Source organism: Nomascus leucogenys, chromosome 3 (assembly GCF_006542625.1).
Source record: "Nomascus leucogenys isolate Asia chromosome 3, Asia_NLE_v1, whole genome shotgun sequence".
In the NCBI taxonomy this organism is placed as follows: domain Eukaryota; kingdom Metazoa; phylum Chordata; class Mammalia; order Primates; family Hylobatidae; genus Nomascus; species Nomascus leucogenys.
The window spans coordinates 152,151,598-152,169,772 of record NC_044383.1 but is presented as its reverse complement, the minus strand read 5'-3'; the positions used below and the strand labels follow the sequence as shown (position 1 = coordinate 152,169,772).

The following is an 18,175-nucleotide window of genomic DNA, read 5'->3' as shown; positions in this document are numbered from 1 at the left end:
TTTGTGAGATGCATTTTAATAGATGTTGTTAAACCCTCTGCTGAGCTGGTTGCAGAATGGAAGGGTAAATGGAAAGCCTGCAGTACCAGCCAGAAGAGCATTGAGACCAATCGCCAGAATCCTCAAGCTCACCCGGGAAATCCACCCTGGCGAGAGCACAGAGTCATGCCCACCTTGCGCGGGGTCTGATCCCTCAGAGGGTAACATCTTCACACAGTTGCTGCCAGGAACCTTGCCGGTGGCTGAAACTCCTCTTTCAAGACCAAGCTTTTATGATGGAAATCTGTGTAGTCTCTGCCTTATCATTCCCAAGCGCCCAAATGACATCTGGACACTTATTATAACATAAGCATGTGAACATATGTGCAAGGGATGTGCCGCCTCAGGTGGCAGGCACCACGACCCCACCTCTGCCACTCTGAGGTGACACACGGTAACCGCCCCCGCCCAGCCGAGCTGCCGCAGTCACCACCTGTGGGGCCGCATGCGTGAGGGTTTGCTGCGCACCCCTCCCCTGCTTGGCCTCCCCTGGAAATGTGAATTGGAGTCAGAAAGGAGAAGTGGAGACGTTGGATGTATTTATTCATCCAAACGTACACGAGAACCAACAGTTCAGACTCTGTTCTTGCAGCAATCAGAGCGCCTTGTCTTGGAGTCACCGTTTCCTTTCCTTTCCTTTTTTAAACAGGGTCTTGCTCTGTTGCCCAGGCTGATCACAGTGGTGCAGTCATGGCTCACTTCAGTCTCAGTTGCCTGGACTCAGGCAGTCCTCCCATGTCAGCCTCCTGAGTAGCTGGGATTACATGCATGCAAAACCACACCTGGCTAGTTCATTATTGTTTTGTAGAGAAGGGGCTGTGCTATGTTGCCCAGGCTGGTCTCGAACTCCTGGACTCAAGCAGTCCTCCCGCATTGGCCTCCCAACATGAGATTACAGGCGTGAGCCACTGTGCCTGGCCAGAGTCACCGTTTTCTTTCAAACATGATTATGTTGCTGGGGGAGGATTTGCTACAGTGAATTGGGTGAATGTGACAAAGTATTGGGGTGTTTGTGCTTTTTCTCCCCTTGTTCTGGGAGAAGAAAATAATTTTCTAAATAACCTATTTTTTAAACTAAAGCCCTTCAAATTTGACATTACTAAAATCATAGTTCTTTAATCTAAAATATTGTTTTAGTATTTGGTTTAAATTACGGGTGAGAGAAAGATGGACCTACCTCCTCCCTAGGTGTAGAGATGGGTATTGGTTAAAAGATACCAGCCCCCCACAGCTCACACAAGCGTGGAGAATGGCTCACCCTGGGCCGAGATCGCCCTTCAAACCGCGTCTAAGTGAGTTATCATCAAGCTTTCGAGGAGCTGTGGACCCTCCCACAGGTGTGTTTTACAACCTAAGATGCCCAGGTTCAACATGAAGAAGCTACAGTCAGAATTAATTGCCCAGCCTTTTTCCAGGGAGGGCGCTGGATTTAGTTGCCTGAGGAGCTGGAGCCGGATAGTCTGAAAACCCCGCTGGACAGAGTCACCTTCACCTGCACAGGCGGCTGGTTTTGTGGCTGGAACATCCCCCGCTTCTGACTGCCGTGAGCCTTATTCTCGTTCCTCCAAAAGAGCCTGGAATTGAGTTCTCCTTCTGACCATCTGGGGAATTGGTGGCTGTTAGAGGCCTCGTTCTAACCCTGGGCCCTTGCATGGATATGCAAGGCAATCGCACACCTCTAGCCGCCCCTGTGTTGAGCCTCTCTGATAAGAGCTCTCCCACCCTGGACTGCGCCACACAGGACCTCAGCTCCCAATTGAGGGGCTGGGAGGAGGGGCGAATGCATCTTCATTGCCTCCCACCCACCTGTCCTCTCTTGGTGTCTCCTCTAGTGTGAGTCCCCTCGAGCTGTAGACTCTCCCTCTCTATGGCCTCCCCCAGGGAGGGAGGGGACCCCTCTCTGCCTCTCAACCTCCTTGCCCCTGCCTCTTCCTTAATGAGCCCCCATCAGCGGGAAGCCTCTGGATTCCCAGACAATTCCGTTCAGTCCAGTTGACAGAGGAATCAGTGGACAAAACGATAAGCTAGAGATTAGGAAACCGAAGGAAAAATGTGCCCTCTGTGTGTGCACAGTGTAGCGGGAAACACGGATAAAAACACGTCTCTAATGCCCAGTGGACCACAGTGAACACTGAGCTGTTCATTGGCCACCCCTCTGTGTGTTTCTTGGGGCAGCCGTGACAAAGAACCGCAAACTGGGCAGCTTGAGCAGCAGAAATGTGTCCTCCCACAGCTCTGGAGGCCAGAGGTCCAAGCTCAAGGCTGCAGGGCTGCGCTCCCACTGCAAGGAATGTGTCCCGCACCGCTCCCAGACCCTGGGGCCTTGCTGGCCAGCCTTGACACCCTTGGCTGTGAATGCCGCACCCTGACCTCCGCCTCCATCTCCATGTGGCCTTCTCCTCCGTGTGGGTCTGTGTCCAAATCTCCCCTTGTTCTAGAGACAGCAGTCGTAGGAGATGAGTGCCTGCCCTGCTAGTGCCGGACTCATTATACCTGCAGTGACCCCTTTTGCACATGCGGTCACATTGCGAGACATTGGGGATTAGGGCTTCAGCATACGAATTTGGGGGAGTTTACCCCTCCCAGAGTTTCTGCACAGCTATTTACAGCTGGAAGAGACAGCATAATGTGTTTATACATGTCCAGACTACCAGAACTACAGACGCATCTCATTCCTCTCTTATGCTCTGCAGGTGAGTAAATGGCCCTCTGCCCCCATGTGAGTTGCTCAAGGCTCCTTGGCTTCTGAGTCTAAGACTAGCATTTCTCCCACCTCCACATCCCCTGAAGATAAAATGTCTTCATTCAAAAGAGTTCTAGACTGAATCCCCCAGCCTTTGTGTGTGATCTCTTCAGTGAACGTGTACTGAATGCCCGTAGCAGGTGCTGGCTTAGGAAGGTGGGTGGCACTGCCACTGCCCTCCAGAGGCCGCTGGTTTGGGGCCACTGATCTATTTGAGTGGGGGCAACAGAGCCGCTCCGTGAGGATGCCTGGGTTGGGTCTCAGAAGACGTCCCAGATGCTGGACGGGGTGCCGGGGGGAGGGGGCCTTCTGGGCCCAAGAAACGTCACATGCAAAGTAGTAGGAGGAAGGGAGGAAGAATGGCACACCTGGGGGCATGTGTGACTCTGTGATGTCCCCATGCCTGGGTGACGGGTGAGTGAAGAGGAGACAGGGCAGCCAGAGGCCGGGCCACGCTCGGGAGTATGTGGTGGATGTGGTGTGCGTGGGGGCTCTGAAGGGTGCAGCCGAGGGGACACCAGTCTTGTTTCTTAGCGCTGTTGTTCTGGTGGTTGTGTGGTTGTGAATTAGAGAAAGACCCTGGGGTGGCTGTAGCAGCGTAGGGTGACCCAGTCTAAGCAGAAGCACCACAGGCTGGGGCTGGCAGCAGGAGTGGGCACATCCCGCAATAGAGGCCTTGGAGGGTCACACCCCTGCCCGGGCTGTCTGCTTTCTTGTCTGTGCAAGGAAAAGGCCTCCCAGGTGGAAGACTCAGTGACTCTGAGTGATTTGCAAATCCAGGAATTTCAAAGAATAGAATAAAAGAAAGGTGAGAAAGGGGCTCCTGGCCAGCGCCCTCGGCACTGCATCCTGTAAGCATGGACCAAGGCAGCATCACGGGTAAGCTCCGGGACGAAGCTCTGCAGGAACAGGCTCAGCAGGACATCTGGCCCCTCTGCGCTTGGCGCTGCTCCTGGCTGAGACGGGAGAGGCTTGCAGATGTGGGCGATGCTTCTGCTGAGCAGGATTTGTAGGGCTAGACCCTGGGTGTGGTGTTTGCTGCTTCTCATTACTTAAGTGAGTTCCATTTCTGATAGAACTTTATACCATAGTGATGTCTAGAAACAGCTGTAAATGTATCCTGCACTGAGATCAGGAACTGCTGGGGTTTTCAGCACCAGTGTTTGTTATTTGTTATCTCGCAACTGTTCCCCAGGACAGGAGTTGCAGTGAGTATAAAACTTCCTGAGCCTACCTCCAAATCTTCCTTTTTTCCAAAGCTGACAGCTTTCTAGCTCATTCCTAATGAGCATCGGTCGCTTCTCCTAGAAACTCATGAGCTATTCTGAGACTCCCAGGGGGAAGTTTAAAGTGAGGGAAAGGTTAGACAGGAATTCAATGTGCTGATGAGCACAAAAATAGCACAGCAAATCAACGCCCATCACCTAAGCCGGCTGTACTGTCTTCACAGCACACCTGCTGCCTGTGGCTCACGCACGGGCAGAGGGTTTTCCGTTGCTCTTGTTACTGTTTTCCTGTCCAGAACTGATCTCCAGGTGATGACTTCAATGACTTTTTAATGACTTCAAACGTGGTCCATTCTGATCCTCATCCCAGTTTCTACTGGCATTGCTGGGACTGCCTGTCATAAGCCAGGCTTTGATGGTTGCTAAAGACCAGGCAGCCCCACCCTCACAACCAGCCCTAGGGAGCCGCTAGAGACCCATGCCCAGGGCCTGTCCGCAGAGCTGGCTCCCGCACAGCTCAATCCTGAGCCCCTAGCCCATCCCTGACTCCCGATCGGCTGAGTCCTGTGAGACACGAGCGACTCCCTGACAAAGGCTGTAAACATGAAATAGATGAAATTTCAAATTGGAAAAAAAAAAACCTTTAAACAAATAATGTATAGATAACCTGTAAGTGATGAGGAAATTGAAAAAGCAGACCTAGTATTTAAATCAGTGATGGAAGTTGCCCTGGACGGTTATAGGCTGGACATGGGGGGCCAGTTAGGAGAAACTTGCAGTGTGTAAGAAACCTAAGGAGGCAGCCAGTAAGATTCTACTGAATGTTCCCAGAAGTGTCGGAGATGGGTTTGTGTGACTCTCAAACAACAAAAATGAAAATATGGCAAAGGAGTCCCAAACCATGAATTAACCATCTCCTAAAGCTATCTGTGGATATAAAGACACAATGCATATGTTTTTGGCAGGTACCAAAACCCTTTGGGAATCACCTGCCGAGAATTTAGAAGCCCCACAATGAAATGAGTGGCTTACCTCGTGAAAAATACGAAGTAGAAGAGCTGGACAGAATCAGTGCAATGAAAGAATAAATCATCTATGCAGTGGCTCATGCCTATAATCCTAGCACTTTGGGAGACCCAGGCAGGCGGATCACTTGAGCCCAAGAGTTTGAGACCAGCCTGGGCAACATGGTGAGACCCCATCTCTACAAAAAATACAAAATATTAGCCAGGGGTAGTGGCACATGCCTGTAGTCCCAGCTACTCAGGAGACTGAGCTGGGAGGATCATCTGAGCCCAGGAAATTGAGGCTGCAGTGAGTCACGATCATGCCGCTGGACACCAGCCTGGGCGACAGAATGAGTCCCCCCAAAATAAAAAAAAAAATCCTCTCACAGGTGCTGCACTGCACTTTAAAACTAGTCATTGATATGAGAGTTCCAACTGGTTGCAAAATTATACCCTTAACCAGAGCACAGCAATTGGAGACACAGACCCAGATAAACACATTAGGTGATGCCCCAATTTGGAGATAGGCCACAAGCCATTTAAACAAACAGGATTAGGTGTTACTACAGAGAAGAAGTGTGATTCTTGAGTCTTCTGTTCCCCTGAACCTTGAACTCCTATTTGCCCTGCATTAAGGAACTTAATGACAAATCGCTAAGCCTGACAGGAAGGAATTCCGGCCTTCTGTGCTCACAGTTCCTGTCCCTGTTCTTGTCAGTGCTTCATGATCTAGATGAGTGGCAGCAGTCCTCTAGAACCAAGGAAGGCCTTCAGTGCATGTCATCAGCATCCCATAGCGAGTCAGCCATGATTCCAGCATCAGCCTGATACTTTCTGATTCTCCCCGCCCAGAACTCCACTCACCGTCATTTGTCCAATGTGTTCAGTACAGATAAAAAGGGGGAGCCGAGTGCAAAGTCACCTATTTTAACAAAAATAATAAACCTGACTGCCCTGGGAGGGTTGACACAGGTTTCAAGGTGCTGAGTGCACAAGTCCTCCTCCTGTTTCATGTTTCCCCCTATAATTGGAACCCCTGTAATTTTTTAGTGATAACCAAAGTGTTATTCCCCTGTCGACTTTTTTTCTGAGGCCTTAAAATATGAACGTGGTGCAAAATCTTACTACCTTAGGGGAAAGGAGGTAAAGATAGAAATGTGTGGATTTCAGTGATCCGAGTAAACCCAGCACATACCAGTTACGTAGTAGTTATACCAACACCTGAGTTTCCTCTGCGCCTCACTTTCTAAAATTCCTGCAGACCGTATTTGCAAATGATGAATAAGAAGGAAACACAGCAGGTACAAAATGTGAAATAGACCCTCCAAAGAAGTACAGCCAACAAGTTGCCACACCTGTGCGTGTACCAGGGCCTCTGAACTGTTCGTTCCAATCATCAGCCATGCGTCCAACAGTCACCAAACAAAAGAGTAGAGGAGAGGCACACTTCAGAGGAGGGTCTTTCTGTTAATCATCGTGACCAGAAGGACTCTTCAGCCGGAGTTCTGGTCGTCATCAAAGGAGGCCTGCACACAGGATGGGCGCTTGGGGAGGGCTGTTTGGAAGTCAGACTGTCGCTCTGGAAATTTCATTACAGCAGCCATTGGTGCGCCTGCGAAGGCTCGTGCCAGCTGCTGCAATTGCGAAGGCCTGGGATCAGAGCCCTGGGCTCAGGGTTTAGAGGAGAACAAAGGAGATAGACTGGGGAACCCAGAGGGGCCTCAGCAGGGAGTCCTCAGGGGAAAGACACTTCAGAAGGTGGGGCGTCTCGGCTGCGTTTCAGACATGTGCCTCCAAACCCGGTACCTATAACTCATAACCTCTGGTCTGATTTTGAACAAGTTACCCGACCTGCGTCAGTCTCAGTGTCCTCGTCTGTAAAATGAGAACAGTCCTCGTCTGTAAAAATGTAAAGTGCATCAGATGACCGAGATGTCCGTGTGCTATGTCTGTCCTATGATCCTGCATCCTCATGGAAGGAGGAACTTCTGAATGTGCGCCCTTCTTCTAATTCCCTCTAGATGGACTTTCACGTCAAAGTGTGAATAACATGAAGCTGAGAGTGCTGTGAGAGTGCCTTCAGGGGCATTTAGTATGTGGGTTCTTTCCTAGCACCATGGCCCTGGCCAAGCTTCCAGGGTGAGGGGACTGTCTCTGAGCCATTGACCCTCTAGAGGTGCTTGCTGAGGCCACCGCAGCTCCCGAGCCTCCTCCACGTCACTGCCCAGAGTGCAGAATGGAGGGGTGGGAGGGGTAAGGACACGGGCCAGGTCCAGCCCATGATGGCGCCATCTCCTATGACTCCCGGTGACCTGCGCCACCCCAGCCCAGCTTCAAGCCGGACAGGCCGGGCCACACCTGTGCTGACCACAGCATCCCCGAGCAGCCCTGCCCTTCCAGGAGTGAGAGTTGGACATGAGGGGGGCTCCACAAAGGGGCATATGTGGCACAGGAGGCTCTGATTTGGAGCACGGCCATTAGGAGTTGGCAGCAGAAAGGAACACAGCTTGCAGAACAGGGGAGCCAGGCCCCAGGGATCAGACCCTCCCCAGACCTAGGCCTGGAGCTGGCAGGAATACCCCGGCCACTGCCGCCGCTGCCCCTTCCAGCCAAGCCTGCCTCTTCTCAGACTCTGACCCGGGAGGATGGGCTCCTCTGCGGCCGTCCCATCCTGGAGAAAACACAGAGCCCTAGAGCTTTAGGGCCTTTGGTTTTTAATTAATAGACTTTGTGTTCAGAATAGCCTTAAGTTTACAGAAAAACTGAACAGAAACTGCAGCAAGTTTCCACGGCCCCCTCACTCCCCGCCACACAGCTTTCCCGAACAGCAGTGCCTGCATGAATGGGCGCGCTTCTGCAGTCGGTGAGCTGAGCTACTGACTAAAGGCGTTGTCCACACTGGGCTCATTCTGGGGGGACAGTGGTGATTTCTGGCAGATGAGTAGACATGTATCCACCGTTAGAGAATCATGCTGCCCAAAAGGGCCCCCAGTGCTCCGCCCACTCCTCCCTCCCTCCTTTCTGCCCCAGGGCCTTAGGATTGTACGGCAACAAAGGAAGGCAGGAAGTTAGGTAGAAATAACGGAACATAGCAGAGATATTTGTAAGCAGCCTCCAGGTAAAAACAGTCACCTGGCTGAGCAGGCTCAGGGGTGGCCAGGTATGGGCAGGAGGCTGGGCTCTGGCTTCCTCCGGGACTCAGTCCTGTCAACCCCTCTTCATTTCCTGGAATTCTTCCCTCCCGGGTTAACTGCGGCAGCTTTGCCAGGCACTCTGCTCTGCAGCTTCCCCTCCGGCCTCCTGGGAGGCCCCCCTGGTGCTCACACTCACAGGCACCTCAAGCTCCTGGGTGTGACAGTGGGGTGCTAGGCAGCCCTCACATGCAGCAGACAGCACCTGGCTGGCCTGTCCCATGCCTCTCTTTACCACCTCTTTTGCCCACCCCAACCCCAGGCCCCCTCTGCCTCTCAAGCCCTTGGGGCTGAGTCGTGGCTGTCTGAGCTGGGGGCATGGGCAGGTGCGCAGGTGCCTTGGGCAGGAGTAAGAAGCCTCTGGGCTCCTTCCCACGGCCCCACCTCTGCACACCCCCACCCCCCACACTGCTGCATCGGAAACTGTCGTAGAACCCCGTCTTGGATTTGTTCTGATGATCATTTCTGTGTTGTTGTGACAGGTGCTGGCACTGACGGAGTGGAGGAAATTAAGCGCCATCCCTTCTTTGTGACCATAGACTGGAATGTAAGTTGCATGTCGCAGTCCCCACCTGCACACGCGTGACACAGAAGTGGGTGGAGGGAACATAGCGGCTTGGTGCAAAGGGTCCTCAGTGTCCGGGTCACAAGTAGGTCGGAGGTGAATGTAGACAAGCCACCAGCAGGCAGGGAGCTCCCAGGACCCTGCTGAGCAGGCTGGCAACTTGGGAGGCACAGACACGTGAGTGCCCCTCCCTCCAGCGCGAGGCCTGAAGTCCCCTCAGCTTTCCTCCTTCCACTCTCCTCTGCCCATCAGAGTCGAGGCTTCTGTCCTCCCTGCACCCACTCCCCGGCCTCCCCGAGCCCCGCACATTCCCGATCGCTCCGGAGTGATTGTCTTCTAACCTCAAGGGCTGAACAGACAAAAGTCCCGACGAGCTGCTCATCCAGGACCCTTTAGTTCTGGGGCTATGGGCAGGCCCAGATTCGATACTGCATTTTCCATCGTGAGTCAGGCTGAGGCCCACATGGAAGTCACATTAAAAAACAAAACAAAACAAAACAAAACAGTGCCGAGTTGTTAGAATAAACTGGAGCTTCTGTTAGTGGAGTTACTGGTGAAGCCTCCGTTTCCAGTTCTCTGGGCCAGGCTGGACATTGTCTAAGAAGTTCTGGTATCTCACTTTTCACCAGGCTACAAGTGTCAGTTGTCTATGTCTGCCAAGACGCCAACTCCAAATGGTGAAGCAGTCAGCGTCTGACGCGTCCCCCATGCAGGGAATTCTCACGGCTAAAACACGGAGGCTGTTCTTTACATCTGAGGAAGGCAATGCCTCCTTTCCTATCGGTTGCTTTTAGTTCTTTCCTTTAGGTTAACACAAAAACAACTGTGTTGAGATTTTCTTTTCCTGACCTAACAAGTTAACCTCACAGGATTTTAATGGAATACTTTTTAAGATTTAAATGCCCTCTACAGTATAGAGTTTATTATCTGCTTTCGCATTCCTGGTTTTTTGTTTTTTGTTTTTTTTTTTTCGAGATGGAGTCTCGCTCTGTCACCCAGGCTGGAGTGCAGTGGCGCGATCTCCGCTCACTGCAAGCTCCGCCTCCCAGGTTCACGCCATTCTCCTGCCTCAGCCTCCCGAGTAGCTGGAACTACAGGCGCCCGCCACCACGCCCGGCTAATTTTTTTATATTTTTAGTAGAGACAGGGTTTCACCATGTTAGCCAGGATGATCTCGATCTCCTGACCTCGTGACCCGCCCGCCTTGGCCCCCCAAAGTGCTGGGATTATAGGTGTGAGCCACCGCGCCCGGCCTCTGTCTTCTTTATGTCCTCATGGAGTCTGGGGCCTCCATACATTTCATTAAGAGGTGGGCCCCCCTGCAGCCCCAGACCTCTCCTCTGGGAATGTGTTAACACCAGTGCTGGATAAAACCAGCCGGCTCTCCTCTTCCTTCAGCCTGAGCCCCAGCACAGCACTCAAACTGGGGAAGAGTGATAACTTTTTAAAACCTAGTTTTACAGTTCTGATTAAAGAACTTTTATAAGATTAGACTTCTTTTCAAAAGTAAGATTAGAGAGAAGAGTGTAAAGTTTCAGGACATCTGTGCCTCCCAACCAGGACCTCCAAGAAATGAAAACCAAGGCCTCCCTTTGGAGTCTCTTACTTAGCTTTCCTGAAAATTTAAGCTTATCAGAAGCTCAGGCTGTGCTCACCTCACAGATGGGCACCAAAGGTCACTGTTAGTCGACTCTGCGTTGGAATGTATTTTCTATGGAGACTTCACCTTACATGGCGTTTAGATCTCAGACAAGCCTGTTTCATGGAGAATGGACCTGGGTGTTAGCCTGTGGATGGTTAGCACAGCACCGTGCCTGGAACCCACATGCCTGCCCCTCAAGGGGTCACAGCATGTGGCATCCCCTCCCCCGCCTGCCAGTGGTCAAGATGGGACCACACAGCTCCTCCCCATATGATCTGCTTCTCCATTTCTCCAGCCCTTTCTGCTGGGCATCCCAGTCTCAGGCACTTTCCAGGGCTGGGGATAGAGCCATAGATGGAACAAAGTCCTGCACCCGTGGGTCTTGTGATGACTTGGCAGAGAAAGGCGGTGGACAGATGGGTCTGCACATGTCACAGGAGAACACTGTGCTGACAAGGAGGATGCAGCTGGGGACAGATGGAGAAGCACAGGAAAATGGCCGGGACAGCCACACCTCACCCCTCCCATCCTCACGGAGCCTCCTTCCCATGCTTCCATGGAACAGGTTCCCCCCCAGCACTGGCTCCAGCTGGTCTGGCTTCCAGGGCCCCTCCTGCCCAAGTCCCCCAAGGGCTCACTGGTCTCCTCCTTCCAGTCCGCCATTCAGTGTCATCTTATGAGACCCGTCCTACGGCTCTTCCAAACTGCAGCTCCTCTCCCAGCACCCCAGCCCCCGGCCTTGCTCTGTTTTCGTATCCCTTATCACTTTCTGACTCGCCTCATAATACCATGTATTTCTGATGTTTATTATTATTTTCTGTCTCCTGCCACTAGAATGTAAGCTGCGAGATCAGGAATCTGTGGCTTAGAGGTGTATCCCACAGCTCTAAAACAGGGCCTGGCTCAAAGGAGGCACTTTATGAATCCCTAGTGAGTGAGTGAATGAATGAGTCAGTGAGTGAATGAGTCAGTGAGTGAGTGAATGAATAAGTGAGGGAAGGAGGGAGTGAATGAATGAGTGAATGAATGAGTGAGTGAGTGAATGAGTAAGGGAGTGAGTGAGTGAATGAGTGAGTTAGTGAGTGAGTGAGTGAGTTAGTGAGTGAATGAGTGAGTTAGTGAGTGAATGAGTGAGTTAGTGAATGAGTGAGGGAGTGAGTGAATGAGTCAGTGAGTCAATGAGTGAATGAGTGAGGAGTGAATTAATGAGTGAGTTAGTGAATCAGTAAAGGAGTGAGTGAGTGAGTTAATGAGTGAGTCAACGAGTGAGGGAGTGCGTGAATGAGTAAGGGAGTGAATGAGTGAGTTAATGAGTGAGTCAACGAGTGAGGGAGTGAGTGAATGATGGAGTGAGTGAATGAGTGAAGGAGCGAGTGAATGAGGGAGTGAGTGAGTGAGGGAGGGAGTGAGGGAGTGAGTGAATGAGGGAGTGAGTGAATGAGGGAGTGAGTGAGCGAGGGAGTGAGTGAGCGAGGGAGTGAGTGAGCGAGGGAGGGAGTGAGTGAGCGAGGGAGGGAGGGAGTGAGCGAGGGAGGGAGGGAGGGAGCGAGCGAGGGAGTGAGTGAGCGAGCGAGGGAGTGAGTGAGCGAGGGAGGGAGTGAGTGAGCGAGGGAGGGAGTGAGTGAGCGAGGGAGGGAGTGAGTGAGGGAGGGAGTGAGTGAGCGAGGGAGTGAGTGAATGAGCAAATGAATGAGTGAATGAGTCAGTGAGTCAGCGAATAAGTGAGTGAATGAGTCAGTAACTAAGTCAGTGAGTGAATCAGTGAATGAATGAGTGAGACTCCCAAGACAGGAGTCACAGCTGTCGAGGGAGACTTGCCCCCTCCATTTCCTCGCTCTCACACTCTAGTCCTTCCTCCAAAGACCATGCCTGGGAGAATGGAGAACCAGGATTGCTGGGCTGGGAGGGGGAGATGCAGGTGGACAGGGCAGCATCCTGGGATGGGAGACCCTAAGGGCTGCAGCCTGGAGGAAAGAGAAGTCTCTCCACACCCAACCCCCAGGTGACACAGTCCAACACAGAGCACTCAGCCAAGAGTGGAGCCACTCCGAAGTATGCATGGTCCAGAAGGGCTTACGCACTTGCTAAGACAACCTCGTGAGATGCCTGGAATTTTAACAATACGATGGATTTGGAAAACTATGACAAATTAGATTAATCTGCATTCCAGAATGCTGAGGTCTGGCGAGCTCTGAGCAGAAGCCGCCTTTTTCCTGTGGTGATAAGAGCCTTCTCTACACAGCGCCTCTGCTCAGGGTGCTCTGGTCTCTCTGTGGTTGGAGAGCAGACACAGCCCAAGAAGGTGGCATTTCTGTGTCATTTCAAAGCAATCAGACTAGAATCAGGGCTAAGAAGTTCCTTTTGTTGCTCTTAGCACTTAATTTGATTTTATTTTGGCCTTGTTTTCGTTTTGAGAGAGGTCCTTATGATTGATCAGAACCAGGCGTGTTTACTTCATGTCTGTACTTGCCAGAAGAAGGCAGGCAGCAGTGCTAGAGGAATGCCCAGCGCCCTGAATCCACACAGCCCATGAGTGGCAGAGGAGCTCAGAAATGCCACTTTTGCATTAATTCATGCATTTGATAAATAACGCTTGGTGCTCACCCTGGTGGTGCACCAGCAAAGTGTCCATGTCCATGACGTAACAGTTGGAAGGCAGAGCCCCGTCCTCCAGCTGCTCACACACTGAGGAGTCTGCTACCGCATAACGCCATCATCCACCAATGGAAGAGGTGATGCACAGTGAAAGTGGCCAGCAGACAGAGAGAGAAATGATGCCTGAAAGAGGGCGAGTGGAATTCACCAGCAGAGGGGCAGAAGGAGGAGAAGAAGGATGCTTCCAGCAAAGATGTGTGGGCATGAAGACACCGTGTTCAGGACACCGCGTAAACTGCAAGCACAGTCCCGCTCCATGATGGTCTTAGAAGCTGTCAAGATCTTGCTAGGATGAGTCCAGTGGTCACCCCATCTCAGCTGATCCTCTCTCATGAGTCGAGTTTGCCTGTGTGTTCTCCTGTGTCTGCGGCCCCAGTAGCAGCCCATGTGTCTTCATGGCTAACCTCAAACCCCAATAACACATCCAGGCAAGCCATCAACCCATTCTTCAGAAAGCAGGGGCTAAAATGCAAGATGTTTAAAGGTATTTATTTAAGAGGTAATTTTACTCCGTGATGTATTTGTCCAGATGTGCCCATTCTACTTTTCAGCGGCTCAGGTAACTGAAAACCACAGTTCAGCCTCATTTGCGAGAACTGTTAACACCAAAAGCCATTCCCTCTGCAATGCAGACACTCCTTAATGATGAATGAGAAGACATTTCCTAACCACTAGATTTCTGCCTGGGTACTTCACCCAATGGCTTGCCTCAGGATCCAGCTGGGAAAATATTAGGATATATATTTTGCTTTCTGCTGCTGTCTGTGACCTGATACTGCCAGCAGATCTTTTTATTTTTTTTATTTTTTTTTACATAAACACCTGTCATCCCACTGCTGTCCCCAGGGTCTTCAGTGGCCTGCTGGAGCAGGACCCATCTGCTGACAGCAAGTGTGGGGACGGTGGAGGTGTGGGCTGCTGCCTTTTAACTTAGCTTCAGAGATGAGCAAGTGAACGTCTGCACGGGAGCCATTCCTCCTGAAGGCCAGCTCTGCCTGACGAGCTGAGTGAGAAGCCACGAGCTAATGATCGACTACAAACCTCCGCAGAGGATACAGCGGAGTCCAGCAGATGGAAGCTGTGTTGGTTTTCCCCCCATGGCTGAAGCATGCTGAGAACACAGAATTAGCACAAACCCAAAAAAACCTTCGTAAAAGTTCATCACTGCAGACAGCACAAGCCAGTCCGAGGACGGCTCCCAGCCCAGCCTGGCGTCCCTTGCAGGGGGACCCAGAGGACTGCAAATATTTTTACAGCCAGTGAATGATGATGCTGGAGACACACAGTCACCAGGGAGAGGGACATCTTTGTTTCTGGAACTCTGTCCAGGGCCTGGACCCTTAGTATTGCACTGACCCTTATTATTACTGTCATTCATTATTCATGATCAGTACCAGTAACTCATGTTTATGTTCTTTGTACAGTTTGAAACCCTTCCAAGCACATCATTAGCTGTTATGCTGTGAGATGGGAGAAACTTGTAGAGGAGACTGAGGCACAGGACAATGAGAAGCTCAAGGTCGCTCGGTGATCTGGCAGCGCGTGGGGTGTGCCCTGAACTTGGCTGTTGTGTGTCCTGGCAGGAGCAGAGGGTGGGTTCCGGGTCTTCAGGCCACTCTTGTCTTCTTGCCCACAAGTGGAGTAGTTGCAGTATGGCGCAGAGAGTGGTTTGGGGGTTTGGAAGCTGTAGGCTGCAGGTCAGGGCCTCACAGCACAGGTGTCTCCGTGCAGCTGTTGCTCCCATTGCCAGCAGCGAGATTTCTGTCCTTTTATTCCTACATTGTATACACCAGGGGCACTCCCCCTTCAGGGAACCCAGCAAGGACTCTGTGCAATGAATCATCACCCTTTGGTTTAGCAGCTTTTAAGTCCAGGTGCTTCTTCTGTTGGACCCACCTACAGCCGGGTAAACTGCAGGCACAGTCCCGCTCCATGAGCCACTGACCTGTCACACCCATCGTGACGCTTTGAAAATCGTTTAGATTCTTTCTGCGGCGCTTTCCATCCTGTGTTCTCTCTGGTCTGCATATTTTTTCATTATTATTTTAGGAATAATCTATAAATGTGCCCTTTGCCTTACTGGAGCGTATTAATTCCAAAATGCCTGAAGCCAAAACTGTCTGCAGAAGGCAGATGTTAGGGTCTGAGACCCCAAACTAGCATGTGTTTCCTATGTCATCACCCAGTCCCCGTTTTCTGTTGCTGTCTCTGTCCTCTTCTCACTTAGCTGAAGGTCTTTAGTATAAATGGAATCCTGATGGGCCTGCTCCGGGCTTCCTCACGTGCCCTTGTTTCCAGTGAAATTCGTTTCAGCACTGCGGCCACACTGCCATTCTCACATCCTGGGACAAATGAGATGATTTTAAATGTGCCTGGCGAATTTGATCATGAGACTGCATTTTCTCTCTGTCGGTTTTGGCATGAATTGTTCCAGAGTCTCAGAAAGGGGGGATCCAGGGCAGAATTGCTAGTGTCTGTCTTGTTAAGCTCAGAATCCCAGGTGAGATGCTGCTGCTGTTTCACTCTCAACACAATCCTGCCTACAGTGGTTTACATACAAAGCAAGAGGTGGGATGACTTCTCCCCCAAAGCCTCAAACCCGTTCTTAGGTTTGCACATGGAAAGAAAAAGCATACATAGTAATAACACATATTAGCACCTTCCAAATGTTTACGCAGCATCAAGAAGACATTGGCCTTTAAGATTGCAGCAAGCCTCGAGGAAGCCGTCCAAATGGCCAGAGTGACCGGCTCCAGTTAGCCCTAGGCGGCCCGCACAGAACCTCACTGCCTGGCCCAGACCAGAGTGAAAACGCAGCAGCCTCCAGCAGATGGGGCATGGTGGTCTGGAGGCCCCAATGAACAGGCTGTGTTCAGAGCCACAGTTGGCACACGGACCCATGTCACAGGGTGGACAGTTACCTGAAGGCTCCTGTGGCACAGAAGGAAAGCCCTGGCCCTCAGCAAGCGCTCCGTCCACTCTCACACGCATGCCTCCCTCTGGTCTTGTTGGGGTCTGTGAGCTGAAAGCCTGGCCTCACAGCCGAGGGGTGGAAAGCACGGGGAAAGCAGAGGCAGGCTTCCTCCTGCCGCCATGTGAGGAGGAGCTATTTGTGTGGTACAAAAATGCTACGGGACCACCTGGGCTTAGGACCTCCTCACTGGGCATCCCGGGCGACTCCCAGCACAGGGCTAGGCACAGATGGGGCAGAGCACAGGGGAAGTCTGAGCCCAGCCACCAGGCGCAGTGTCCTGGGATGGAGGGAACCGGTACCTGACTTAGCAGCAGATACTTTGTATTAAAGGAGTGGGATGGCCTCAGCCCAGAGGAGGTCACAGCAGTACCAGTGCTGGGCTGTGAATCTGACTCAGAAGGCAGGAAGGTGACAGCCTCTGGATGTGAGCCTCCCGAGTCAGGGTGGGCAGAGATAGAGCCTGCGCTTTCCTGGACAGCTGTGAAGCGAGGCTGTGGTGCCTGCCCCATCGGTGGACGAGGAGGGAGAAGGATGTGGCCTGCAGGAAGCCAGGCGGAGCCTGCAGCCCTGCCACACGGGCGGTTCCATGGGGAGGGGAAGGGGTTCCAAGGACAGTGGCCAGTCACCTCAACATCCAGTCCTCCTTCTTGAAGAAGCTGATTGACGTTACACTTTCGAGAGTTGGAGCAGAAACAAGACAGGAAGGGTGAGGGAGAGAGAAGGAAGCAGGCAGGGCCAGGGTCTCCCACCTTCAGCCTGGGTGGCACCTGCACGATGCTGTGTGGTGGGGCTGCTATGGGTGGCTGGGTTCTGCACACCCTGGCCTCCACCCCCTGGGAGCCTGCAGCGGTCACACAGGTGTGGCAGCCAGCAGTGTCTTTGGGCACTGCCAAATGTCCCAGTGGGGGCAAAACCCCTCCATGAAGAAGCACTGGGCACCAGGCTCTGGGGATGGTTTTATCAGAGGCTGTGGCAGGGCAGGGCAGGGGTGGGCAAGATGGGCCCCCGGGACGATGGAGGAAGAGCTGGCGTGGCGGAGAGGAGCTAGAGGGGCCATGTGGGCCCCTGCTTTCCAGAGGGAAACACTTCACACTAGAATTAATATGTGACAACCAGTTTTGTATTTTATTTTGTTTTTAACAGAAATATCTTGTGTAAATAAATTCCTTCTCATAATAGAAGTAGGAGGCTTGGCTCTGCGCTGGATAGAGCTAGCATGCGCTCTCTCTCTTTCTTGCCCCCTCCCCTCCCCCTCCCCCATCTCTCCCCCACTCCCCTCCATCTCTTTCTCCCCCCCCCTTCTGTCTCTCCCCCTCTCTCCCCATCTCTCTCTCTCTCTCCTCTTTTCTCCCCATCTCTCTCCCTCTCTCTTATCCCCCTCCCCATCCCCCTCCCCTCAGCACACTGGCATGGCCCATGCCTTCCGTCATCAGGGTGATTTTACTAAACCCAGCATCCTCTACTGAATCTGCCCAGAGGTCCCTCAGCCTTCCGGTCAGGCCTCAGGCCCCAGCCCTCCCTCCAGTGGCCCTCCCGCTCCACACTTCTCTCAGCACTGGGCTCCCCCAGCTCCCTCCATCTAAGCACCACCTGCACCATCACCCGCCTGAGGACCACGCCAGGTTCCAGATACCTGTGTGTTCTTTCTTTACATTGAATTCCCAACAGAATGCGTTGTTGCCCTAGAGGATTGAAAACAACGCATCTCAGCTGTGGAAAGCATCGTCAGGCAGGCAGCTCTGAGACCGGAGCACGGAGGGCTGTGGACTTTCTGTGCCTTCTGTCCAAGGTCCTGTTGGGGAAATAAGTTTGGGCCCAGAGGGGGCCCTGGGAAGGGCTGGTTCTCTGCAGATGCAGGCATCCTCCTGTCAAGGAGCCTGGGCGCCCTCATTCTGACACCCAAGGCAGGTTTCTGGCAGAGGTGCCAAGGCCCCCAGAGCACAGGCCCTGAGACACTGGCAAGAGAGCACCCTGGGGTGGCTCTGGGTTGGCAGTTTTTGCAGTGTCCCGCAGAGCTGAAGTTCCATGATGCTGGCCCCAAAGTCCCAGGGCAGGGAGGAGAGAGCCACATGGCCTGTTCACTGCCGTCCCCAGTGGGGGCAAGTGGTGGCTGTCCTGTATGATTTTACTTGG

The 18,175-nt window shown here is 52.4% G+C and overlaps 1 protein-coding gene and 1 long non-coding RNA gene across 6 annotated transcripts in view; both read left to right on the top strand.

Moving 5' to 3' along the window:
- Positions 1-18,175, top strand: part of RPS6KA2 (ribosomal protein S6 kinase A2) — a 445,645-nt gene that overhangs the window by 382,137 nt on the left and 45,333 nt on the right. For all 5 annotated transcript variants that reach the window (XM_030809959.1, XM_030809960.1, XM_030809958.1 and 2 more), the window contains one exon: positions 8,689-8,753. In XM_030809959.1, the coding sequence (XP_030665819.1) occupies positions 8,689-8,753 (65 nt within the window). The remainder of the gene's footprint in view (positions 1-8,688; positions 8,754-18,175) is intronic.
- On the top strand, positions 13,494-16,317 carry LOC115834478. The gene is made up of 3 exons (XR_004029413.1): positions 13,494-13,552; positions 15,382-15,568; positions 15,747-16,317. It is a non-coding gene; the product is annotated as an uncharacterized LOC115834478 (long non-coding RNA).